A 27,377-nucleotide genomic window follows, 5' to 3' on the forward strand; every position below is an offset into this window, starting at 1 on the left:
TGGGCCACAGTATCCAGTGACATCCCCAGGAACAGGAGCCGCAGAGTTGGATCCAGGTGAATTGAGAATCCACCCATGGTGTGACAGAAGTTGGATAGTACGGTCAATATAATGAGATTTATGGTAAGAACTTAGCGTTGTTAAATCTCTTTCTGCGAGGTACACTGGTTTCTGCAAGGATTAACCTCGGGGTGTAAAGTAGGATCTTGATCCGAGGCACCAACAGACTCAAAGCTTTGACTGTTCCCAAGATGCACAGTTCCGCCTCCTCTATAACCCCGCCTCCATGCACAGGAGCTCAGTTTCGTTAACCAGGCCAATGCAGTAACAGGTACCAGAGACGACAATCGCTCATAGCCAATTACACCACACACTCACCACAGGAGAGGGTGTCAGTGGCTATGCCATACCAACCCAAAGAAGCTAAGTGTGTCAGGGTGGGCGTGGAGCCCAGTGTACCTCGCAGAAAGAGATTTAACAACGGTAAATTCTTACCATAAATCTCGTTTTCTGCTGCGGGGTACACTGAGCTCCACAAGGATTAACATCGGGGATGTCCTGATGCAGTTCCTTATGGGAGGAGATGCACTGTAGCGGGCACAAGAGCACAAGGAAGCATCCTGGGAGGTGGAAGTATCGAAGGTATAGAATCTAATGAACGTGTTCCCAGAGGACCATGTAGCCACCTTGCACAATTGTTCAAGGGTCGCACTACGGTGGGCCGCCCAAGAAGATCCAACAGACCGAGTAGAATGGGCTTTGATGGTAGCAGGAACCGGCCGATCAGCCTGTTCATAAGCATGTGCAATCACCATTCTAATCCAACTGGCCAGAGTCTGCTTGGAACTAGGCCAGCCACTTTTGTGAAACCCAAACACGAAAAGAGAATCAGATTTCCTAATGGAGGAAGTTCTCTTCACATAGATACGGAGAGCCCATACTACATCCAAAGACCGCACTTTGGTAGACAACTCAGGAAAATTAAAGGCTGGAACCACAATATCCTGGTTAAGGTGGAAGGAAGACACCACCTTGGGTAAAAAACCTGGCCGTGTTCTCAGAACCGCCCAGACATGGTGAGAAATCAAACAGGGAGACTTAAAGGATAAGCCACCCAAGTCCGAGACCCTTCTAGCTGAAGCAATAGCCAGCAAGAATAACACCTTAAGGGAAAGCCACTTAAGGTCAGCAGAGTTAAGAGGCTCAAACGGAGACTCTTGTAAGGCCTCCAAAACCACGACAGATCCCAAGGGGCCACAGGTGGCACATAAGGAGGCTGAATCCGCAACACACCCCGAGTGAATATATGGACATCAGGTAGGGTAGCAATCTTTCTCTGAAACCAAACAGACAAGGCAGAGGTGTGAACCTTGAGGGAGGCCAGATGAAGGCCTAAGTCCAGGCCTTGTTGTAGAAATGCCAATAGTTTGGCCGTACTAAACTTGAAAACGTCATGATTGCGAGACGCACACCAAGTAAAGTAAGCATTCCAGACCCTATGGTAGATCTAAGCAGAAGCCGGCTTACGGCCTTCAACATAGTTTGAACGACCGCCTCAGAAAAACCCTTGGCCCTCAGGATGGAAGCTTCAAGAGCCACGCTGTCAAAGCCAGACGGGCCAAACCCTGGTAAACACAAGGGCCCTGAACGAGGAGGTCTGGTTGTTATGGAAGTAGAAGGGGACGATCCAACGAGAGGCCCTGTAGATCGGAGATCCAGTGCCGCCTGGGCCATGCTGGAGCGACCAGAAGTAGGTTCCCTCCTTCTTGCTTGAACTTCCGTATTACTCTGGGCAGGAGTGACACAGGAGGGAACACATACGGCAGCTGAAAGTTCCATGGAATTGCCAGAGCGTCCACGAACGCAGCTTGAGAATCCCTTGTCCTTGCTCCGAAGACCGGAATCTTGTGACTGTGTCGAGATGCCATGAGATCCACATCTGGAAGGCCCCACGTGTCCACGAGAAGTTGAAACACCTCCAGGTGGAGGCTCCACTCTCCGGCGTGTACATCCTGACAACTGAGATAGTCCGCTTCCCAGTTCAGAACGCCCGGAATGAACACTGCGGATATGGCCGGCAGATGGCGTTCTGCCCACTGAAGAATTTGTGATACTTCCCTCAATGCCATGCGGCTTCTGTACTTGAACAGGTCTGTTCTGTATCAGATGCAGGACCATTGTCAACGCACTGAACACTGCCCCCAATTCCAGAATGTTTATAGGGAGTAGTGACTCCTCCTTGGTCCACCGACCCTGGAGAGAGTGTTGCTCCAACACCGCGCCCCAACCTCTCAGACTGCCATCCGTCGTCAGCAGGACCCAGTTGGATATCCAGAAGGGACGGCCCCTGCTCAATTGTTGGTCCTGAAGCCACCAGCTCAGTGACAGGCGGACCTCCGGAGACAAGGAGATCATGTGAGATCTGATCCGGTGAGGCAGGCCGTCCCACTTGGACAGAATCAACTTTTGCAGAGGGCAAGAAAGGAATTGAGCAAACTCCACCATGTCGAAAGCCGACACCATGGAGACCTAGGGCACTTTCATTGCCGAATGAATCGACACTTGCGGACGAGATAGGAAGCATTGAAACCTGTCCTGAAGTTTCCGAACTCTCTCCTGAGACAGGAACAACCGCTGGTTGTGAATGTCCAATAACGCTTCCAGGTGTACCATGCTCCGAGAAGGAACCATGGAATATTTCTTCCAGTTGATCAGCAAACCCGTGGGCTTTCATGCACTGGACCGTCAGATCGAGATGTCACAGAAGAAGTTCTGGGGAATTCGCCGGGTTCAACAAATAGTCTAAATACGGTAGGATCCTGACCCCTTGACGGCGGAGTGTAGCCGTCATGACCGCCATAACTTTGGTGAGAACTCGGGGAGCCGTTGTCAAGCCAAAGGGTAACGCCCGAAATTGGTAATGGAGGTTGCCCACCACAAACCTCAGGTACTGCTGATGAGACACCACAATAGGAATATGCAGGTAGGCATCCTGTATGTCCAGGGAGACCATAAAGGCACCAGGCTCCAAGGCCAGAACAATAGAGCGCAGAGTTTCCATATGAAACTTGGAGACCCGCACGTGCTTGTTCAAGGACTTCAGGTTGAGAATGGGCCGCGAGGACCCGTTCGGTTTCGGGACTAGGAACAGCGGTGAATAGTACCCCTTGCCTCTCTGAGCTAGAAGCACCTGTACCACTACTCCTGTGGTCAGGAGGGAATGTACCACTGAGTACAACGTGTTTGCTTTTGCCGGATCCAGAGGCACATCTGTCAAAATCGATGAGTAGGGACGATTCTTGAAAGGTATGGCGTAACCTCGAGTGACGACTTCTCTGACCCAGGTATCCGAAGTGGTCTTCAACCATTCCTGGCAAAAACCTAGAAGTCGACCCTCAGCCTGGGATCCCCCAGAGGGAGGCCAGCCCCGTCATGCTGGTCAGTTTTGGAAGCAGGCCGACGGGCAGCCCAGGCACGCTTCGGTCTGGGCTTTGCAGGTCTGGAAGCACGAGCTTGCTTTGGGTACGCCTGACCTTTTGCTTTGCCTGGAGGACAAAAGGTCAGAGGGAAAGTACTTTTAGCCTTCTGTTCGGAAGGAGTCGTACTAGGTAGGCAAGCTGTTTTCAAAGAGAATGTCTCCCTTGAAAGGAAGCACCTCCAGGGTTTTCTTGGAATCCATATTCACCGACCAGGATCTCAACCAAAGGATACGTCTGGCCATGACGGACATAGTAGCAGCCTTGGCCGCATGCACCCCGGCATCGAAGGCCGTCTCCTTTAGGTACAGAGAAGCCGTGGTAATATAAGAGAGACATTGTCGAGCATGCTCAGATGCATTGGAAGGCAGTTCCGCCTCAAGCTCCTGAGCCCACACCTCAACAGCTTCAGCAGCCCATGTCGCTGCAATGGTTGGCCTATGCACAGCCCCCGTTAGAGTGTAAATCGCTTTCAAACAACCCTCCACATGTCTATCCGTCGGTTCCTTCAGAGAGGTGACGGTAGTTACTGGCAGAGCAGAGCAAACTACCATGCGCGCCACATGAGAATCTACAGGCAGGTTCCCAATTCTTACATATCTCCGCAGAGAGAGGAGCCAACAGTCTCTTATTTGGTGTGAATTTTGTCCCCGGATTTTCCCACGATTCCTGACATATATCAACCAGGTGTTCAGAATGAGGTAAAACTTGTTTTTTTTGTACAAACATTTTATTGAGTTTTCACAGTTGTACAGATTCAACAATACAAACGGAAGACATTCCTCCAAACTGGTCAACGTTAGCAGTTACAACATATATAATTTCAAGTGTTGATCGGGGAATGTCCGTTCTTCCAATCAGTTGAAAAATTTTATTACTTTAACCATTTGACAGACAAGACATACAACCAGACAGGAACACTTAGGGCCACATATAGGAAGGGGGGGGGGGGGGGGGTGGAGTATAACCGGGGGGGAAATAGATGAGTAAAAGCGGGAAAGCCTGGGATACCCGAGTAACATGTTATTGAAAACCTTTACTTTACATATGGATATGGTCTAAAACTCTTAAACTGTAGGTGCTAGAAGGAGATTGTGGGCGGGTGCCTGTTCCTAGTGTTGTGGGGGGGGTGATACAGATAAGGTGGATTATCTTTGGTTGCAAGAGTTACAGGTAGTCAGCAATCAAAGTGGGTTTTTATTCTGGACCAGTCCTGGTTACCAAAAAATAGCGAGAAATTACTTTTAGACTGCGGGTCTAGCGATCTTATGAATGCGTCCCATTTATTATGATATGTAGCGAGAGTTAATGGTTCATTAAGCAGCAGTGATTTCATATCAAAATACATCATTTGGAGGAGGCGAGTTTTCAACTCTAGAATAGTGGGAGCTGTTTTCTTAATCCAGTGCTTCAGAACTAATTTTTTAGCTAGAGTTAAAATAATGACCAGAAAGGGTATTCGGGCGTGCATGCTAGGTCCCAACTTCCATTTGTCAAACCAGAATAATAAGCAAGCCTCCGGGGAGGGTAATAAAGAGACATTGAGAATTTCATTAACATATGTTATCAGCTTGCACCAGAATCTATAGATTTTGGAGCATTCCCAAAAGCAGTGGTAAAACTTTGCGTTAGACATAGAGCATTTCAAGCAGATACCTGATTCCTTATCAGCCATGTTTCCTCTGGGCAGGTGAGATATAGGCCCTATGAATGAATCTAAAGTGTGTTTCTTGTAAATAAGCAGATTGCAGATGTTTTGCATATGTGAAATATCTTGTAAACAAGATATCTGGGCTCGCACTGAGAGAGGGTATATCTGTAATCCAGCTTCTAAGAATCTTATTTGAAAGCTGGGTGACCTCTGGTTTCGCGGAGATGAGTCGGGGGTATAAGTAACTAAGTCTATACCCAATGGATGGGCGAGCTTGTAAGAGTTGGATAATGATGTGTGTGTTGGCCGCAGTAGAGGCCTGTCGAGGGAGAGATTGAGCATAGTGTCTGATTTGGAGATATAGGTAAAACATGTTACTGGGAAGAGAGAATTGTTGCTGAATGTCAGCAAAGGGGATAATTTTCCCACCTGGGTCAAAGACCTTGTTCACGAGAGCCACACCTTTCCTCCTCCAGACCCGGAAAGCTGGGTTGTTCAGGGAGGGGGAGAAATCTGGATTACCCCACAGGGGAAGATAAGGAGAGTATCGAAAGTCTCTTTTTAATTTCTTGTGGAGGCTTATCCAGTTGGTGTAAGTGTCATGGAAGATAATATTTGTATAGACTGAAGGTGGTATGATTGAGGACTTGAGGTGTAGTAGAGCGGCGGGGGAAAGGGGAGCAAAAATGGCATTGTCCAGCGCCACGTCTGTGAAAGTGGAATCGTCTAGCAACCAATCACCAGCATAACGGAAGAAAACCGCAGTGGAGTAGGATTTGAAATCAGGAATCCCTAGTCCTCCTAGTTTCTTGGGCAGCATGAGTTTGGTCAGGGCTATTCTAGGGCGCTTTCCATTCCATAAAAAGGAGGAGATGGCAGAGTTGATGGAGAGAATATCACCATTGGAGAGAGCTACAGGGAGCATTTGGATCAGGTAAAATATTTTGGGGAATATAACTGTCTTGACCGCCGTCGCCCTTCCCAGCAAAGAGAGGGGCAGAAGATTCCATGCCTGCATTAAAGCTGTCACTTTTTGAATGATGTGTGAGAAGTTTGCCCTATATATATCCTCCACTTTTCTAGTGATATGAATCCCTAGATATTTAAATTGGGACAAACTAATCTGAAATCGGGAGAAAGCAGAGGTTGATGTTAAGTCTAAGGTATATGATCCTATCGGCATTAATTCTGACTTTTCTACATTAACTTTGTAGCCGGAAACTGCTCCAAAGGCTTCTATCAGAGTCATAATGTGTGGAATTGAGGTGAGTGGGTCCGTGACAAAGAGTAACATGTCATCTGCATATAGTGAGACTTTTAATGTGTAATCAGAGATGGTTATCCCTTTAAACCCCTTTGAGTTGCGTAGGTGGATGGCAAGAGGCTCAATAGCAATTGCAAAAAGGAGAGGAGAGAGAGGGCAACCCTGACGCGTGCCCCTGTGTAGGGGGAAGCGGTCCGAGATCTGGCCGTTACATAATATTTGCGAAAGGGGATTAGTGTATAGGAGTTTAATATATGAGATAAAAGTGGCGGAGAACCCAAAGGAGGCCATGGTTTTGAAAAGATGTGGCCACAGAACCAGGTCAAATGCCTTTTCTGCATCTAGTGAAAGGATGACCCCTGGTGGGGAGGTGTCTGAGGTGTGTTGTAAATGTTGTATTGCTGCAATGACCTTCCGCACATTCAGGACTGAATGTCTACCAGATATAAACCCAGTTTGGTCTGGGTGAATTATAGACGGTAGTACCTTTTTAAGCCTTTCAGATAGGATTTTAGTAAGAATTTTATAGTCCGAGTTCAGCAAGGAAATCGGCCTATACGAGGCTGGTAGGGTCAGATCCCGGCCTGGTTTGGGTAGTACTCTGATATAGGCAGCATTAAAATATAAAGGGGCTTGTCCTGACTGCAGTATGTGGTTAAATACTAGTACTAGTGTGTCCTGAATGTACGGAAGCATCAGTTTGTAGAAGCTGCTACTAAATCCATCGGGGCCCGGGGCCGTTCCCTGCTTTAGGGAGCCAACCACGTAAGTGACCTCCGCTAGGCTTATGGGGGCTGTCAGCCCTGCATCTACCGGTGCATCTAGCTTAGGAGGGGTAAAGTCAGAGGCTGCGTCAGAGGCGAGTAAGTTGGTTGAAAAGGAATCATTCCCAGGGGGTTGAGCAGGTCCCGGGGAGTAAAGGGTAGCATAGAAGTCTTTGAGGACAGAAACTATTTGGGTATTAGAGGATGTCATGGATCCGTCAGCTGTCTGCAAGGGGTGGACTAGAGAGGATGCTCTGGTCCCGTTTAGCATATTAGTTAGCAGTTTGCCAGACTTGTTACCAAATCGATGGTAGCGATAATTGACCGCATATAACGATTTATTACCTCTGGCGTTTAGAAATTCATTAAAGTGAGTCTTGGCATTGAGATAATCTTGCTTATTGGTTGCATGGGGAGTTTGGCAAAATGCTGAGTAAGCAGCGGATAAACGACTCTGCAGTAGTAAGTAGGTGGCAGCATATGATTTGTTTAGCCTTGAAATATAAGACAGTATATGTCCCCGTAGAACCGACTTAGCTGCTTGCCAGAAAAGTGGAGGGTTGTCAGTAGCATGAGACCGATTGTTTTTGTAGTACTCCTTCCACCCAGTCCTAAGCATCGCTTTAAAATCTTGGGATGTCAAAAGGTGGGATGGAAAACGCCATATTATTTTGTTAGGGGGTTCGTCTGATACATGTAAGGCGAACCATTGTAAAGAGTGATCCGAGACAGAGATCGGCTCAATCTCCACTGAAGAGACTCTCGTGAACAAGGACAGTGACAGCAACAGGTAATCTATGCGTGATAGGGTGTGATACGCTGCAGACATACAGGTATACATTTTGACTGTGGGATTTGTGGTTCTCCAAATGTCAACTAGGGATAGTTGTGTGGAGAAATGGGGGATACCATATTTGGGGAGCGTAAATGTGTGTGAGGGGGCAGACGATCTGTCTAGGTAAACATCTGAGACGAGGTTGAAGTCACCACATACTATCAGACCATCATTCATGTATGGTGTCAGTAGTGTGATTAGTTTATTAAAGAAGTGTCTTTTGTATACTGTCGGAGCATATATACTGCATAGCGTGTATTGTTTGGAGAAAAGAGTAATGTGAGCTAAGACATATCTACCTTCTGTGTCGGGAATCACCTTACGAAGCTCCACTGGAAGATGACGTTTAATCAGAATGGCGACACCGCGTGACTTTGAGTTGAAAGATGCACTGGCTAGTAGCTTCCAACCTAACATTTGTAATTTCAACATTTCCGCCTGAACCAAATGTGCCTCCTGCAAAAAAACAATGTCTAAATGCAATCTATTACAGTACAGCAAGATTTTCCTTCGCTTCGCTGGAGAGTTGAAGCCACCTACGTTTAAGGATCCAATCTTAATTTCAGCCATTACATATACACATGCGTTTTAATTTGAACTGTGAGGTATCCCGGGTGAGATAAAATATGACCGGTCTGAGGAAGAGGGGAAACGCTGGGGAGGAAACAAAGGGGAGGGGGGGACACACAAACAAAGACTTAACATTAATGAACACGACTAGCGCGTTCAGGACCGATATGCCGGGTTCCCATAGCTCCCGGGAGCCTGGGACAAATAGGCGCACCTGTAGGTGCCGAGAACAGAACAACATAAACCCGGAGCATTACTCTCTCCGTGCCCGGAGGGAACAGATATTCATGAACCTCAATTGCGCATGTGAGAGATGGAGCTAAAACTTCATAAGAGACTAAGCAACCTAAAACCAAACTTCAGAGTCACCGAACAGCAAGCTGTAAGTTAGGACTCTATGCAGTCGGTGCGCAGCATTCGTGAAGAGACAATTATTGCGGTTTCATTGCTTCAGTTAGTATCAGAGATGTCAGTTTCTGAGCGAGGGCGGCTTTCACATAGGAAATCTGCTGCGTCATCTGGAGTGGTGAAGTCAAAATGTTTATCTTTGTCGAAGATCCGCAATTTGGCGGGGTATATTAATGCAAATTTGATCTTGTCTGCTACAAGCCGGGTACAAATAGGGGAGAAGGCACGGCGTGCTTTTGTCAGTTCAGCAGAAAAGTCTTGAAATAGCCTAAGATTTTTGCCTTCCCAGTTTAGGACAGGCTGTTTCCTGGAGGCCCGCCATATTTCCATCTTATGTATGTAGCTCAGACATTTAAAGATGGTCACTCTGGGGCGTGTGTCGTTCTGGCGGGGAGTGGGGCCAATGCGATGCACTCTTTCTATTACCATTTCTTTACAAGCCTCTTGAATTCCGAGGAGGGAGGGGAGAGTGTTACTGACAAAATTCTCCAAGGAGGCCCCTTTCAGGGTTTCAGGGAGTCCCACAATCCTGATGTTATTACGTCTGGAACGATTTTCAATTTCCTCTAGCTTGTTAATACAGGCGTAGTTGTCTTTTTCCAGACGTTTTATCTCCCTTTGCATATCTGCCATATTGTGGGCTATAGAGCCTATTCTGTTCTCTGCAGTGGAAACCCGTGTATTTAAGTGCTGTAGCTGCGCTGTAATGTCACTCACCGCTTTTGTCAGCAACGGGCCCATGGTGGTTGAGATAGCGTCCACCAGGTCACCATAGAGAAGGGGGCTATCGCGGTGTCTGGGGGAGGCCTCCGGGGAGCCATCCTGCGTATCTGCTACTGACTTCTTGGACGCCGGGGAGTGATCGCGGGAGGCGCCGTCCGGCGCCATGGCTGGAGCCGCTCCTCTCTTCACTTGTAGCAGCGCCTGCTGCTGCGAGCGCGGCGGCTGCGTGGCTGTCATAAATTTGTCCATCTCAAGTTTTCCTCAGGCGGGGAGGGTAGTGGGAGTGGAGATTGCGGAGGTTTGGAGGCTTAAAAGCCTTGTAAAAGAGGCAGAATAGCCGGGCACGGAGCGGAGCAGTGAGAGGGAGCAGCTCACTCCATGCACCCGGAACCGGAAGTGTGAGGTAAAACTTGTTTAACTACCTTCTTACGTTTAAACCTATCTGGCTTTTTAGAGACAGCCTTAGGATCATCAGACACCTGAAGAATGAGCCTAATTGCCTCAATCAAATCCGGGACATCCGCCAATGATTTCCCTTCTCCATCAGAAACATCTGAGTCAGTGTCTGTGGGATCAGTATATGCACCATCCTCCTCAGAGGACGTGTCTAGGACAGCAGTGGATTGGGAGGAGGTAATGGCCCGATTAGAAGACGACTTAGTCTTAGGCGGGCGAGAGTGACACTTAGATTTAATCAATGACTGGTTCAAATGCTGTAACTGAGTGGAGACTTGATCTGCCCATGGTGGATTAATAGCAGATACCATAAACTGCTGCAGTGGCACAGGTGGTCCCACAGGGGGCGCCACTTTAGTTACAAGCGTGTTTAACAGCGTTGAAAAGGTAGCCCAAGGTGGGTTCTGTTATGCCCCTGGTGCTACAGACCCACTGGAAGGTAAGGAACCCCCTGAACATGAACTCTCAGCTGCCATATTTTCCTCCAACGTGTCTGCGGCATCACCACCACGCAATGTGGGAAAAGCCCCAGCTCCGTTGCCACATGTAGCAGACATACTAACGTGCACAATATCGGGCAACCTGGTACAGGTCTTAGCAGCGATATACCTAGCAAGAACTCCCAGTGAAATGTGACTATGACAGCACAAACCGGGAGTTCAAGAGATATATAGGGTGACTATAGATCACAAGTAAAAATACACAGCAAGTACATCTTGTGAAACAAATCATATATTATACAGAAAAAACCTGATACACTTAGCCCCCTCAGGTATAGGAATATAGAAGGAGCACGCTGAGTGAAATACCCAATAAGGCAGCCATGCAGCAGCTACATGCACACACACACATTATATATATATATATATATATATATCTCACAGATAGAAAAGGATTCTCGTGGGAGCCAATATGCCTTTTGTATGACAATAATTAAAAGTCTTTATTGTACAGAAACAAACGATATTTATCCTAAGCGTTCGTTATTGACACAACATTCTAAAAATTCAAATAAAACAATATTACAATCTTATATATAAATTACAGTTGGATGTGAGGATTTTACAATCAGGTGATCACAGTCAGAACTTGAAATGGATGTATCTCCAACCAGATGCTTGTGATAAGGACTTTATTAACCAGATGTTGCAAAACCCAACGCGTTTCGTCCGTTAGGACTCCATCAGGGGTTTGGAATCAGTTCTTATAGTAGGAGTGATTACCATTGATTAGAAAGGTTTAGAATATCCAATGATTACATCCAATCACATATTCAATTCGATAAATATAAATATCTAGATAGACTTCAAAAATATATATAAATTTGGTTGAAATTAGATGATGTTACATTCCTTTTTCACAGGAACAAGTGCAACCTCACTGAATCCCAACTACAGCTATATATATATATATATATATATATATATATATATATATATATATATTTATTTAGTGTCACAAGCGTACCATGTAGAAATTATGTACCATAAATCTGCACTGGACTAGCAATACAAAGTAATACTCAGTATTGCTATGTGTGTCAACAATAGATATAAAAGCACAGTAGATACTGGATGTATATCACAGGGTGTTTGTACCACACAACCCTGAATGTATGCACTCTTTCTTAACTAACACTGTCCCAGTGACAGGTAGAATACTTAAGTGTCCTGTAAAATCAGGCGGCTTTACAGAGGAGGATTTGCCCCAGCAGTCCCAGGAACAGCTCAGCTCCGTTTGTGATGGCTGCTGACAGGGAGTGAGGGAGAGAAATGCAGCTCCAGGGCGGGAACATTTACAGAAATGGCGCCCTGGGGCCGGGGGAGGGGCTACAGGTTAGACCTGCTCCCCCTGCTGGCATCCCCACCGGGCGCTAAGGGCTTTAAAAAGAGGGTTATTTGTGTAAAAACCTCCAGACCTGTGCCCTTTTAATGTCCTTGGTGGCTAGTGGAGAGGTTGCCCAATAACAGTGTCCATGCCAGCGCGCGCGGCCCGCCTCTTACTGTCGTGCTGGATCGCGGTAAAGTGTGGCCAAAGAGACCCCCCTTACCTCCCCCGTACCTGTGGCCATGCGATCCAGGAGGACAGCGGTGTGTGTGTGACTGACTGCTGGAAAGAACCGGAGCCTCCGCTGCAGTGACCCGGCAACCAGCGCCGCTAAAGGGTGATGGAGCTGCAGTCAGAAAAGTCCATGTGACTTTACATGATGCAGCCCTGAAGTCTTGTAGAAGTATTCTTCTGTCTTTTTCTTAAAAAAAAAAAAAAGCTATCAATAGGCTGCAAAAGGCAGCCCTCCTGTTAAGTGCCTGCTTACTGCATCGCACCAACTTACAAACTGAGCTCCTGTGCACGGAGGTGGGGTTATAGAGGAGGTGGCGCTGTGCAACTTGGGAGCAGTCAAAGCTTTGAGCCTGTTGGTGCCTCGGATCAAGATCCTACTCTACACCCCGATGTTAATCCTTGTGGAGCCCAGTGTACCCCGCAGCATAAATAGAGCAATAAAAGCTCCCTAGATCTTGCTTTAATCAGGAGATCGTCCAGGTAAGGAACAACATTCACCCCCTGGACCCGGAGCTGGAACATCATCTCCGCCATTGCCTTTGTGAACACCCTCAGAGCTGGACAGGCCGAAGAGTAGTACCTGGAACTGGTAGTGATCGTCCAGTAGGGCAAACCTCAAATAAGCCTGATGAGGTGGCCAAATCGGAATATGAAGGTAGGCGTCCTTGATATACAGGGAAACCATGAATTCCTGTTCTTCCAGGCCCGCAATCACTGCTCTCAAGGATTCCATTTTGAACTTGAAAACCCTTAGGTAAGGGTTCAAGGACTTTAGATTCAAAATGGGCCTTACCGATCTGTCCGGCTTCGGTACCACAAACAGGCTGGAGTACTAACCCTTTCCACGTTGTTGTATTGGTACTGGAACAATGACGTGGGACTGGACTAACCTTTGGATGGCCTTTTGCAACGTAACTTGCGTATTTCTCCAAAGCTGGTAAGCTTAATTTAAAAAATCGTTGGAGAGGAGCACCGTCGAACTCCAGCTTGTAGCCCTGAAAAATAAGGTCCTTGACCCAGGTATCCTGGCAAAAACCTCCCCAGACGCAGCTGAAGTGACGCAGTCGAGCACCCACCTCGAGATCCCCTTGGGGTGGGCACCGTCATGCTGAGGACTTAGTGGAAGCAGAACTGGTGCTCTGTTCCTGAGAACCGGTGTTCGCAGGTCTTACCTCTGGTGCCTCTAGCCGCATTGGAGGCACCTCTGGCCCTAGATCGAAATCTGTTAGACCGAAAGGACTGAACAGACAGCCCCGGGTAGGAACGCCTAGCCGGCGGGGCCCCAGAGGGGAGAAACATGGATTTCCCCGCAGTAACCTTAGAAATCCACGTATCCAACTCAACTCAAAAGAGCCATTCCCCATTTAAGGGGAGAGATTCCACAATGTGCTTGGACACTGACGCAACCACAAACCAATGCGCACCAACACTGCCATGGCAGAGGTCCTAGCATTATTATTGCCCATCTCCTTGAGCGAGTCACACAGGATGTGCGCAGAGTCCTGAATGTGCTTCAGGAGAGTCACCGTAGTGACCAGAGGTATATCCCCGGAGATGCCCTCCTGAATTTGAGAAGCCCACGTGTGAATGGCATGGGTCATCCAGCAACCTGCTATGACCGGCCTTTGCAATACACCTGCTGCTGTGTAGATAGACTTTAATGTGTCAGGTCTGTGTAATTATATGGTCCCGGAAGGGGCACTAGTGGGTCAGTGGTGGTAGGATGGAGGAAACGAGGAGGCCGCAGTAAGTTCCTGCGCATGATGTTTATTAAATACACACAGCAATATAATGATTACTGGAAAAGGAATAACAATACAGAAGTTTCACAGCGTGGAAGCTGACATTGGTTTTAAGTACAGTCACGAAGAATGAGCTGATCTGGAAACCAGCGGCAATTAGAGAACAGTAATGACCGCCCTGGGAGCCGAAGGCAATCAACGATGGTCTGCCTGGGAGCCGATGGCAAATAAACGATGGTCGGCCTGGGAGTCTATATCCTGAGGATAAATAGTGACACAGAGGATCGGCCTGGAAACCGATAGGAGAATGTGATGGAACAACACAGGCAATAAGTAACTTTTGGTATTCAGTCTGGAAACCGTTGACAACTTGTAAATAATGAAGATCGGCCTGGGAGCCGATGGCAACTAAAATCAGTACTCTGGAGGTAAGTAATACAAATGGTATAATAACAGTCACAGGTCATAAACTGGTCTGGGAACCAATATAATTAGCAAACTGCGATGATTGGCCTGGAAGCCAATGGTGAACATCGATGGCTGGCTTAGAAGCCGATGGTAACAGGATCAATATGCAGTAGGTAGGTAATGCAACCGATGTTAGTAAATACAGGCAATACGCAACTCCGGTAATCAGTCTGGAAACCGACAGCAATAGATTCACACAGTCAGAATATATGCACAAAGTCCACAGAGCACGGCTATAGCAGGAGACAGTTGGCAATATACAAGCTGGTTGTTTAAGTGCTGGATGCAATAGCACAGTGCTGAATGCAGATTAACAACACACAGGTGAGAATGAAGAGGCAGCACCTGGAGAAAGTCTCTTACTGCATGTAGAAGTGGAAGCTGACTGTGGATGGAGTTGTAGCAGAGCTGGATGGCTGGAGCCTGTAGTTCTACAGAGACACTGAAGCTAGGAAGTCACCGGAGGCAGCTGGTGACTGGATCTGAATGCAGATGGAACTGTACCAAACTGGATGGCTGATACCTGTAGTCCCACAGAGCTAATACACAGGGGAATCTCTGAAGACAGGAGACTAGAGCCAGGAGACGCTTGTTTACAGGATGTGACGCGTTGTTCAAGGCAATGATACTGAGCAGGAACTCTGAGTATATACAGGGATTGTAGAATCAAGTAATGTGAGCGCTCCAATGCTCAGGAGTGGATAGCACCAAGGGGGTAATTCCAAGTTGATCACAGCAGTAAATTTGTTAGCAGTTGGGCAAAACCATGTGCACTGCAGGGGGGGGGGCAAATATAACAAGTGTAGAGAGAGTTAGATTTGGATGGGTTATTTTGTTCTGTGCAGGGTAAATACTGGCTGCTTTATTTTTACACTGCAATTTAGATTTCGGTTTGAACACACCCCACCCCAAATCTAACTCTCTCTCTGGAAATGTTACATCTGCCACACCTGCAGTGCAAATGGTTTTGCCCAACTGCTAACAAATTTGCTGCTGTGATCAACTCGGAATTACCCCCCAAGTCAGCTGACTGCAGGTGTCATGACAGCACCCATACTGTGGAGATGGTGGGAATACATCAGATTACACGCTGTATGGCGAGCGGGGTCCACACTGGAGAGAGTCTCTGCACATTGCAGGCAATCATGGAACATGCTGCCAGCTGGGAATGTGACCTCCGGTGGCCAGTACATCAGAGCACTGGTAAGTGACGTGATTCAAAATGCAGATTCCTGACATAGTGTAGTCTCTATTTTTCTGTCCCTAGGGTCCTTTATGGTAAAGGAGCCGGGGGCAGGCAGCACCGCCTTTTTAGATAGTCGAGAGACTGATACGTGAACCCCCGGGGTTCTTCCCAGAATTTCCTACCTTTAGGAGCAAATGGGAAAGTGTGCAAAAATCTTTTTGACACTTGGTATTTTGTGTCTGGGCTTTCCCAGGCTAACTTAAACAGGTCATCTAACTCTGCAGAATCAGGGAAAGTGACAGGCTTGTTCTATGTAAAGAAAAACGACTGCTTTGATGCATCGTCCTCTAGAGGGAGTTTTAACACGTCACGTATAGCCAGAATGAGGGGTTCAATACACTGAGCGGAAGTGGAATCCAAGTCCTCCCCATCCTCCTGTACATCTTCATCTGAATCAGAGAGTACAGTAGGTAAAACCATGCTTTTGTGGTCCTGAGTTAGGGGGGGGGGGCTGTGTAACATCTGCTCTGGCAGCAAGGTCTGCAACAGCCTGTTGTAGTAGCTCAGTTTTTTGAGCATTAGCAGTGAGTTGAGATGACATGTCAGACATCATATTTTTAAGGGCACCTAGCCAGGAAGTCTATTGACCCTCTCCCCAAGCCCCTTCACTAAGTTGTGAAGATTGGCTGCATTGTTCACATGATACAGAATCAGATGATAAGGGAGAGAATCTGGTATGGCATACACTGCATAGTTTGTGTTTACCCATGTTCACAGTAAAGTACAATCGCATACACATACAAGTAATAATTAGCAAGCCTGCACCTTACTGTATGTGAGAGGGAGATAAAGAGAGGGGACCAGCACACCCCAGCTACACTGCCCCAGTGAGGTTGTAAGCGGTTATATCAGTGAAACGCCTATGATTACAGTCCTTTATAGGACACAGATCGTGTACAGTTGCGGCTCTCCCCCTTTGCTGCACCCTGTACCAGCTTTCCAGCTGGTGTCAGGAGGAGCTGTGTGTGCCTGCTGCTGTAAGCAGAGGAAGGCACCAAAATACCGCTGGTCCCGCTCTGAGGTAGTTCCGCCCCCCCCAATGGCGCTAGAGCTACCGTGTTTTTTATACTGCCAATGTCTCCCAATTAGCTTAAAAACATCACACTAGTGCTAGTTTAAGCCACCGCTAGCCAGTGTACACAGGGGGCTATAGCAGGTCCCCCCAGGAGGACCTGTGTGTCAGCCGCACTTTGAACCGGGGAACCTCACGACTGTCGTCACCTTCAGGTATTGTTAGTGGTGTGACGCGTGCTGCGATTGCGACAGCTAAACTGCCTTTGGGAGGGGGCATAGGGGGGGGGAGGAACCAGCACACCCAGTGAAGAAATTTAAAGTGCACCGGCTCCTTTGGACCCCATCTATACACCATCGTACTAAGTCTCCGCAATATCCCTTATGGATGCTAGAGAAAATGCTGCTTGCATATGTATTCAACCCATGTGCTGTGGAAGCTCCAAGTTTACAAATTATAGATATTGTCCCAACAACTGGGGAAAGGCTACAAAATAATAATAAAATAATACCCAAGTGCTTGGATATCCTAGTGAGCAATGTTGGCTCAATAGTGAGGAAATGGAGAGTGGGTCAAACCACCCAGGCACTGCCTGGACAAGGCCGCCCCTCAGCACTCAATGTCAGAGCTAGAGGGAGATATTTAAGGGAAGTTCAGAAAGGCCACTATAACTGTGCAGGAGCTACAGAGGCCAGTGGCTAAGACTGGAGTGATGGTGCCCCAGCCAAACATATCAGGAGCCCTGCATACAACTGTCCTGTATGGGAACATGGCTAGAAAGAAGCCATTACTGAAGACAAACCACATCAAAAGCACAGCTAGAATGTGTTACTGTTTGTGACCCACCTAAACTGTGGGACAAGGTTTTTGAGACAAGAATGGAGCCTCCTTAGCCGAAATACAATACTATGTGAGGTGCAAACCTAACATTGCCCAATCCTCAGCACTCACCATCCCAAAAGTGAGGTATGGAGTGGCAGCATCATGGTGCAGGGACGCTTTTCCTCAGTGGGAACTGGGCATCTTCTTACAGCTGAAGGAAGGACGGGTGGTGCAAAATACAGGGAGCTACTGCAAGACTACAGCTCAGTCTGCTAGAGACCTACAGCTTGAGAGAAAGTCCAACGCTCAACAGGACAATAATCCCCAGCACAGGGATAAACCACAACACAAAGGTGACTGATCTAGAACTGCCAAGTCACTGTCCAGATCAAAGTCCTACAGCCCACAGGCGTCATCCAACCAACCTGAGCAACCTGGGGCAACTCTGCCAGGAAGACAGGGTGTCACGTCCAAACTGTGTGCACACCTGATAGAGACGTACCCAACAGACATACAGCTGCTACTGCAGCAATGGGTGGTTCTACCATGTACTAGGCTGCAGGGGATGAATACTTATGCAAACATCATACTTCAGTTTTTTTTTTTTAGACAAATAATGAATTATTAGTTAAGTATCAGTTATAATAACAGACAGGTTTGACGACTAATTTTGCCAGTCACCTCTCCTGACATTTCCTTGTTTATAGTACAGGTAAAACTGATGCCACTGTGAGATTCCCGGAGACCCTCACCTCTCCAGTCAGCAGGTAGATGATCTCCAGGGTGAGAGTTACTATCCTCTCAGTATTGTGACTCCTGTCCTTGTCCATCCTCAGTGAATCAGTGACGCATCTCATCCTCATGTGACTTCATGAAAGACTTGTGTTCCTCACAGCTCAAGTGTCTAGCAATACATATAATTGTTATAATAAGCATCACAGAGTACATGGAATGTATACAGATATGTAACACTGAGTTATCATTACATCCTCCTCTTATCCCTGAGCCATACAGCCCTGGTCAGTGTCTCTACCATCTCCTATTATGTCTAGTCAGTGACAGGTACACATATACACAGTAATATACCTGGGCACACATTATACAGCCTCATGGCCAGCACATATACCCCCATACCCACAGTCACTGCCCAGCATTACACCCCATACATACACACCTGGGCACACATTATACAGCCTCATGGCAAGCACATATACCCCCAGTGGCGTAACTAGAAATTTTGATCCCCCAAGTCAAGAAAGTGTCTAGAGCCCCCCCCATTGCTATGTGCACGCCGCAGGTGTACACTCCAGGAAAGGGGCATGGCGTTGCAAGAAAAGACTAACGTATACCCCAGTTTTGCGATGAGTGTCATGCTCGCTGCCAGAGGTTAATGCTTATTGCCAGGGGTTTTATGCGCTGGCCATCATGCTCGTTGCCAGAGGTCTGTAATGCTTGTTGCCAAAAGGTTTCATGCGCTGGGTGTCATGCTCGTTGCCAGGCGGTAATGCTTGTTCATGAGGGGTTTCATGCACTGGGTGCATAATGCTCATTTCCAAGGGGTAATGCTTGTTGTCAGAGGCTCCATGCGCTGGGTGTGTTACGCTGCCAGCACTACCCCGGCACAATATGCTCCCGGGTGCCGGCACTTCCCGAATCTGTCAGATGCTAGAGTTCAAGTATGACCTCTAGCATCTGTCTCCTCCATTGATGTGGCCATTTTGGGAGGAACATTTAGCAGATAAACATGCAGACTACCCAATCTGTCTGAGTCAGCGGCGGCGCCACCACAGCCCTGCGGGGATGTTAGTTACGCCATTGTATATCCCTATACCTACAGTCACTACCCAGCACTACACCTCCTTCATACACACCTGGACATACCTTATACATCCTCATGCGCAGCACAACATATACCCCCCATACCCACAGTCACTGCCCAGCATTACACCTCCCTCATACAGACCTGGGCACACTTTATACAGCCTCATACCCAGCACATATACCCCCCATACCCACAGTCACTGCCCAGCATTACACCTCCCTCATACAGACCTGGGCACACTTTATACAGCCTCATACCCAGCACATATACCCCCATACCCACAGTCACTGCCCAGCATTACACCTCATACATACACACCTGGGCACACATTATTCATCCTCATGTCCAGCACATATACCCCCCCATACCCACAGTCACTGCCCAGCATTACACCTCATACATACACACCTGGGCACACATTATTCATCCTCATGTCCAGCACATATACCCCCCATACCCACAGTCACTGCCCAGCATTACACCTCATACATACATATTGGGCACACTTTATACAGCCTCATGCCCAGCACATATACCTCCCATACCCACAGTCACTGCCCAGCATTACACCCCATACATACACACCTGGGCACACATTATTCAGCCTCATGTCCAGCACATATACCCCCCATACCCACAGTCACTGCCCAGCATTACACCTCATACATACACACCTGGTGTTATGATTCCAGCACTCCCGGTCAGAGGAGATCTTATGGCTAGGACCGGAGCACTGGAACGGAATGCTGGGGAAGGGAGCAGGAAAGAACAATAGCCCCTGGCGCCCTAACTCTGTTGTCTCACCCGTGCTGTCAGAAATCCCTTGCGAGACTATGGTTTCTTGAGCCCTTGGCAGCCGCGTTTGAAGGGCGGATTATGTCTGCCCAACTCCGATGCCCCCCGGTCTTAGTGAGAGACAAAGGGAAATCCGAGACAGGATGATGACAAGAGGCCCTCTAACTAAACAACCTGGCCAGGGGCTACGAGCTAACTAAAACCTAAAGTATGTGCGGAGAAACCGCCAGGGAAAAGGACAACCAAAATATCCACTTGTCCAATACTCCTACCCGGCACCGCCGAATACCAGAGTGGACCTGTGGAAGCGGAACCCTCCGCAAATGCTCCAAACACAAAATATAAGAGGTAAGGCGGCCGAGCCGCGACTCACGAACACCACTGGATGATAAACGGTGATCAGTCAGGACTCCAGGGACGAGATGATAACTCCCGAGTACAGGACTTCAGAGGACCAGAATGACCGGATACAGCAGGACTGGAAACAGACTCTCAGCAAACAAAGGCAGCATGCAGGAAGCTATTACCGGCGTCTGTGAGAAGCCCTGGGAATGTATTTAACAAGAAGTCCTCCAATCAGCTGCTAAAAGGCTGATTGGGGTAAATGCCGTGCAGCTGTCTTGCTGCACGGCCAGAGAGCAGGTGAATAACTTAACCCCTTCAGCCTAGCAACGGGGAACGCGGTCCGCCAGTGGCGTCCCCGTTGCCAGGGTCCGTGCGGCTCAGCCTCATACCCAGCACATATACCCCCATACCCACAGTCACTGCCCAGCATTACACCCCATACATACACACCTGGGCACACATTATACAGCCCATACATACACACCTGGGCACACATTATTCAGCCTCATGTCCAGCACATATACCCCCCATACCCACAGTCACTGCCCAGCATTACACCTCCCTCACACAGACCTGTGCACACTTTATACAGCCTCATACCCAGCACATATACCCCCATACCCACAGTCACTGCTCAGCATTACACCTCATACATACACACCTGGGCACACATTATTCAGCCTCATGTCCAGCACATATACCCCCCACAGCCACTGCCCAGCATTACACCTCATACATACATATTGGGCACACTTTATACAGCCTCATACCCAGCACATATACCCCCATACCCACAGTCACTGCCCAGCATTACACCCCATACATACACACCTGGGCACACATTATTCAGCACATATACCCCCCATACCCATAGTCACTGCCCAGCATTACACCTCATACACACACACCTGGGCACACATTATTCAGCCTCATGTCCAGCACATATATCCCCCATACCCACAGTCACTACCCAGCATTACACCTCCCTCATACAGACCTGTGCACACATTATACAGCCTCATACCCAGCACATATACCCCCATACCCACAGTCACTGCCCAGCATTACACCCCATACATACACACCTGGGCACACATTATTCAGCACATATACCCCCCATACCCATAGTCACTGCCCAGCATTACACCTCATACACACACACCTGGGCACACATTATTCAGCCTCATGTCCAGCACATATATCCCCCATACCCACAGTCACTACCCAGCATTACACCTCCCTCATACAGACCTGTGCACACTTTATACAGCCTCATACCCAGCACATATACCCCCATACCCACAGTCACTGCTCAGCATTACACCTCATACATACACACCTGGGCACATATTATACAACCTCATGTCCAGCACATATACCCCCAATACCCACAGTCACTGCCCAGCATTACACCTCATACAGACACACCTGGGCACACATTATATAGCCTCAAGCCTAGCACATACACCCCCATACCTAGTCACTGCCCAGCATTACACGTCATACATACACACCTGGGCACACATTATTCAGCCTCATGTCCAGCACATATACCCCCCCATACCCACAGTCACTGCCCAGCATTACACCTCCCTCATACAGACCTGTGCACACTTTATACAGCCTCATACCCACAGTCACTGCCCAGCATTACACCTCATACATACACACCTGGGCACACATTATTCAGCCTCATGTCCAGCACATATAGCCCCCATACCCACAGCCACTGCCCAGCATTACACCTCATACATACATATTGGGCACACTTTATACAGTCTCATACCCAGCACATATACCCCCATACCCACAGTCACTGCCCAGCATTACACCCCATACATACACACCTGGGCACACATTATTCAGCCTCATGTCCAGCACATATACCTCTCATACCCACAGTCACTACCCAGCATTACACCTCATACATACACACCTGGGCACACATTATTCAGCCTCATGTCCAGCACATATACCCCCATACCCACAGTCACTGCCCTGCATTACACCCTCATACATAAACACCTGGGCACACATTATACAGCCCATACATACACACCTGGGCACACATTATTCAGCCTCATGTCCAGCACATATACCCCCCATACCCACAGTCACTGCCCAGCATTACACCTCATACATACACACCTGGGCACACATTATTCAGCCTCATGTCCAGCACATATAGCCCCCATACCCACAGTCACTGCCCAGCATTACACCTCATACATACATATTGGGCACACTTTATACAGCCTCATACCCCGCACATATACCCCTATACCCACAGTCACTGCCCAGCATTACACCTCATACATACACACCTGGGCACACATTATTCAGCCTCATGTCCAGCACATATACCCCCCATACCCACAGTCACTGCTCAGCATTACACCTCATACATACACACCTGGGCACACATTATACAGCCTCATGCCCAGCACATATACCCCCATACCCACAGTCACTGCCCAGCATTACACGTTATACATAATAATAATAATAATAATAATAATAATAACAACAAGAACAGTAGTAGTAATAAATAAAGATCATTGCCGGTACCGGAAACACAGCTCCACTGACACCCAGATAGGAAATACACACTGGCCGGCTACAGCTGAGGAGGCTGGGAGTAATGTCAGAGAAGGAGGGCTGAGTTTAAGCCACAAGAAAATGGACGCTTCTGTTTTCGTATACAGTGAAACACTGCTGTCGAACTGGTATAGGAAGTAACTGGCGGTTCTGTAGCTAGATGTGAGTTTTCTTGTAGCCGATAGCTCCGATGATTGTCCTCTAATTTGAGGTAGCGGCGGCCATTTTCACGAAGACCAATCTACCAAATTCGTAGGCGGCGGAGTTGCGGGTTTTCCGCTGGAGCAACAGCAGCACTGCTGATCTCACCCGGCCGAGGCCCTCTCACTTATAGCATCCACGGTGATTAAAAGACCGAGAGAAGACCTTGTTGTATCTGGCAGCAGGTGAGCGTGATTATTATTTTGGTGTCCTGATGTTATTATAATTTTATTATACAGGGGTAGCTGACTGTGGTGCTCTCTTATACATGTTATACAGGGGGAGCATCCTTTGGTGTCCTGTTCTAAATATACAGGGGGAGCATCCTTTGGTGTCCTGTTCTAAATATACAGGGGAAGCAGCCTTTGGTGTCCTGTTCTAAATATACAGGGGAAGCAGCCTTTGGTGTCCTGTTCTAAATATACAGGGGAAGCAGCCTTTAGTGTCCTGTTATAAATATAAAGGGGGTGCAGCCTCTGGTGTCCTGTTATACATATTATACAAGGGGAGCATCCTTTTATGTCCTTTCATAAATATTATACAGGGGGAGCAGCTTCTGGTGTGGTGTTGTTGTTATTATGTGGGGGGAGCAGCCTCTGGTATCCTGTTGTTGTTATTATTATACAGGAAGAACATTGATAATAAGTCATTAGAGTCTGCTCCTCCTGTATAATAATAATAATAATAATAATAATAACAGTACACCAGAGACTGCTACTCCTGTATAATAATAATTATGATGAAAACAATATAGGTGGAGCAGCCTGCGGTGTCCCGTTTTTTATTTTTGTTTTTTTATTATACAGCTAAAGCAGCCTGTAGTATCCAATTATAATTTATTATTATTAAGCATCATCTGGTTTATGATTATTCTACAAGGGGAACAGCATGAGTTATCCTTTTTTTATTATTATACAGAGGAAGCAGCCTCTGTTGTCCTGTTACTATTATTCAGGAGGGAGAAGCCTGCGGTGTAATAATTTATTCTTCTTTCTCCTACTCCGTGTTTATTGAAATTATTATATTTATTCCTAGACAATCCAGCTGTGAGGAAACAGAGTGTTTTCTGGACCTCACATGAGGATGACACACGTCACTGATTACCTGACGATGGACAAGGACAGGCGTCGCATGACTGAGAGGATACTTAATCTTACTCTGGAGATCATCTACCTGCTGACTGGGGAGGTGAGGGGATCTGGGAGTGTCACTGTGACATCACTTATATCTATAGTACTAATACAGAGACATGATAGGATAGGTGAAGGGATCTGGGAGTGTTACTGTGACTTCAGTAATCTATAGTAATAATACAGGGACATGACTGGGGAGGTGAGGGGATCTGGAGGGATACGGACTAGGAGAAAAGGATTTACCGGTAGATACTAAAATCCTATTTTCTCTTACGTCCTAGAGGATGCTGGGGACTCCAAGAGGACCATGGGGTATAGACGGAGTCGGAGGAGACATGGGCACACTAATACCCCTTTTCCACTAGCTCAAAAAACACGGGTAAATGCACGGGGGCGCGCATTTACCCGTGTTTTTGGCAAGTGGAAAAGGGTAAACCCGGATCAAGTGACCCGTGAATCCTACCCGGCTATCTACCTGGGTAGGACACGGGAATGATCCGGGTAGGGTGTAGTGTAAACGGGAGCCGTGTCGATGCGACACGGCTCTCGTTTACACTGTATGGATGGGCGGCGCTGGGAGATCATGTGATCTCCCTGCGCCGCCCCTGCCGTGTAGCTAGAAGTGTCACCAACCCGGCAATATGCCGGGTTGTGACTGCTGATGGGAAAGGGACCGAGCACGGGTCGCAGCAGGGGGCAGCTCCCGTGTCAGGCACCCGGCTGCGACCCGTGCTCGTAGGTGTAAAAGGGGTATAAAAAGACTTTAACTGGGTGTGAACTGTCTCCTCCCTCTATGTCCCTCCCCCAGACCTCAGTTAGATTCTGTGCCCAGGAGTGACTGGACACGCACACTAGGGGAGCTCTACTGAGTTTCTCTGGAAAAGACTTATGTTAGGCTTTTTAATTTTCAGGGAGACCTGCTGGCTACAGGCTCCCTGCATCGTGGGACTGAGGGGAGATAAGTCAGACCTACTTCTTCTTAGTTAAGGGCTCTGCTTCTTAGGCTACTGGACACCATTAGCTCCAGAGGGTTCGATCACTTGGTACGCCTAGCTGCTTGTTCCCGGAGCCGCGCCATCACCCCCCTCACAGAAGCCAGAAGAAAGAAGCAGGGTGAGTACTAGATGAACAGAAGACATCGATACCCCCGCCAGTATAAAAAGATTCAAATTTGAGCGGGACTACAGCGCACCGTGAAGGGGTGGGGCTTAGCTGCACAACTCACCAGCGCCATTTTCTCGCTATTTTCTCTCTCCGCAGCCGCTGCAGAGACGCTGGCCCAGACCTCCAAGCTCCTTACAAGTACAAGGGATCAAAACGGGGGGGGAGGGGGGGCGCTAACCACATATATTATTGATTGTAGTATATGGGCGCTGGGGTGTGAGCTGGCATACTCCCTCTGTGTTTCTCTCTGCAGGCTTCCCTGTGGGTCTGTCCCCTTGTTTTAGCTGGTGTGGTTGTGTCAGTACTACGTGTCGGCATGTCTCAGGCTGAGTGTTCCTCCCCGGAGGAAGTTACTGGGGGCGCAGAACAGGAGTTGGGAATGATTCTGTCGGCACAGCCGACTGCTGATTGGGTGACTGTTGAGTACACTGAATGCAAATGTAGCATTATTGTCTAAGAGGCTGGATAAGTCGGATTCTCAGACACAAACATGGATACAAGTTGTGCAGTCTGATCTGGAAATAGTGAGTGGGAGCAGCTCCCCACATAACGGCGGCAACGGGAGCTGACCGCCGTGCATAGGAATTTCACTGTAGAGCCTGATTCGAGGACAGCGAGCAGGCGCAGACGCCCACAGAACGGCGGGAGCTGACCGCCAGGCTCGTTACTTCTCTGGGACGCAGCTAAGTGAGGGGAGAGGACTGCGGCTCACACCTACCCAGTACACAGTAAGCGGCGGGAGCTGACCGCCACGTATATGCCCAGTGCCAGTAATTATTATCAGGACATTCCCCCCACCACCCTGAACGCAGTGGCAGGAGCTGAACGCCGCCTCTGTGATCTGAGTGGAGCGTGGCAGCAGGAGCTGACCGCCGTGGTCAGTGAACTGTGCAGGGGGGAGAGTGTGTGGGAGCAGCCTCTGTGCTTTCCATATACAGACAGGATGGTGGCAGCGGGAGCTGACCACCGTGCATTTCCGCAGCAGCGGTTCTGGGGAGAGGGTGTCTGGTACAGTGCCTCTAACCCCCCCAATAGTCTCCATCCTGCTCCTGCAGCCATGGCTTAGTCAGCAATTGCTGATGAAATTCTATGGCGGGGCTCCTCTGCTGAGCGCCGACAAGCCTTATGCTGCTATAGCAGCAGCACACAGTCCGGACCCACGCTTCTTAGCAAGCTGGGAAGGGACTGTGAAAGTAAAAAGAAAAAAGTATTTTGAAAAATTAAATAGTAAAGTCTAGAAATACCCAGATCGTGCCCTTCCCTTGTGAAGGCACAAAAAACACTGAGGCTTCTTGGGAGTATGGGGGGGGTGTAGGGTTACTAATTTAAATATTTAAATGTGCCTGTCCCTGCTAATGCCCCGTCCATATCCCAAGAGTACTCCAGTGACCCCTAGTGTATGAAAAATAAATAAAATTTTGCCACCTACTACCACCACTATGCTCATTATGTCACAGTGCCCAGTATGTCCATTTTACCACACAGTGCACTCATATGCCACACAATGCCCAGGTATTAATATTCTGCCCCACAGTACCCCCACTATTCTGTACTGAGGATGGACAAGAATTTGCTGCACACCTGCTCTCTGCAATCAGTAGGTCAGAACGACCCTGTGTTTGTGTCCCTGGACAACCGCCCCTGTCGCTCCACTGTTAATCCAGCCCTGTACAGGGACATTACTGGGGAGGTGAGGGGATCTGAGAGTGTCACAGTGATATCACTGTTGGATGGATGGATAGATAGATAGATAGATAGATAGATAGATAGATAGATAGATATAGTAATACTACAGCAACATGACTGGTGAGTGGATCTTGG

The 27,377-nt window shown here is 48.1% G+C and overlaps 2 protein-coding genes across 3 annotated transcripts in view; one reads left to right on the top strand and one right to left on the bottom strand.

Annotated features, from left to right (window-relative positions):
- LOC135057067 (zinc finger protein 34-like) overlaps positions 1-23,348 on the bottom strand; it is a 65,918-nt gene extending 42,570 nt beyond the window's left edge. The window contains exons 1-2 of one of the 2 annotated variants that reach the window (XM_063962967.1): positions 23,029-23,348; positions 18,251-18,402 (exon numbers count right to left, since the gene is read on the bottom strand). The gene's annotated coding sequence lies outside the window, so the exon portion shown is untranslated. The remainder of the gene's footprint in view (positions 1-18,250; positions 18,403-23,028) is intronic. The other variant, XM_063962969.1, reaches the window with a different exon arrangement.
- Positions 23,112-27,377, top strand: part of LOC135057051 (zinc finger protein 1 homolog) — a 59,935-nt gene continuing 55,669 nt past the window's right edge. Inside the window, exons 1-2 of the mRNA XM_063962930.1 lie at positions 23,112-23,444; positions 24,295-24,447. Coding sequence (XP_063819000.1) covers positions 24,337-24,447 — 111 coding nt within the window. The 5' untranslated portion in view covers positions 23,112-23,444; positions 24,295-24,336. The remainder of the gene's footprint in view (positions 23,445-24,294; positions 24,448-27,377) is intronic.

This window comes from Pseudophryne corroboree, chromosome 3 (genome assembly GCF_028390025.1).
Source record: "Pseudophryne corroboree isolate aPseCor3 chromosome 3, aPseCor3.hap2, whole genome shotgun sequence".
Taxonomy (NCBI): Eukaryota; Metazoa; Chordata; class Amphibia; order Anura; family Myobatrachidae; genus Pseudophryne; species Pseudophryne corroboree.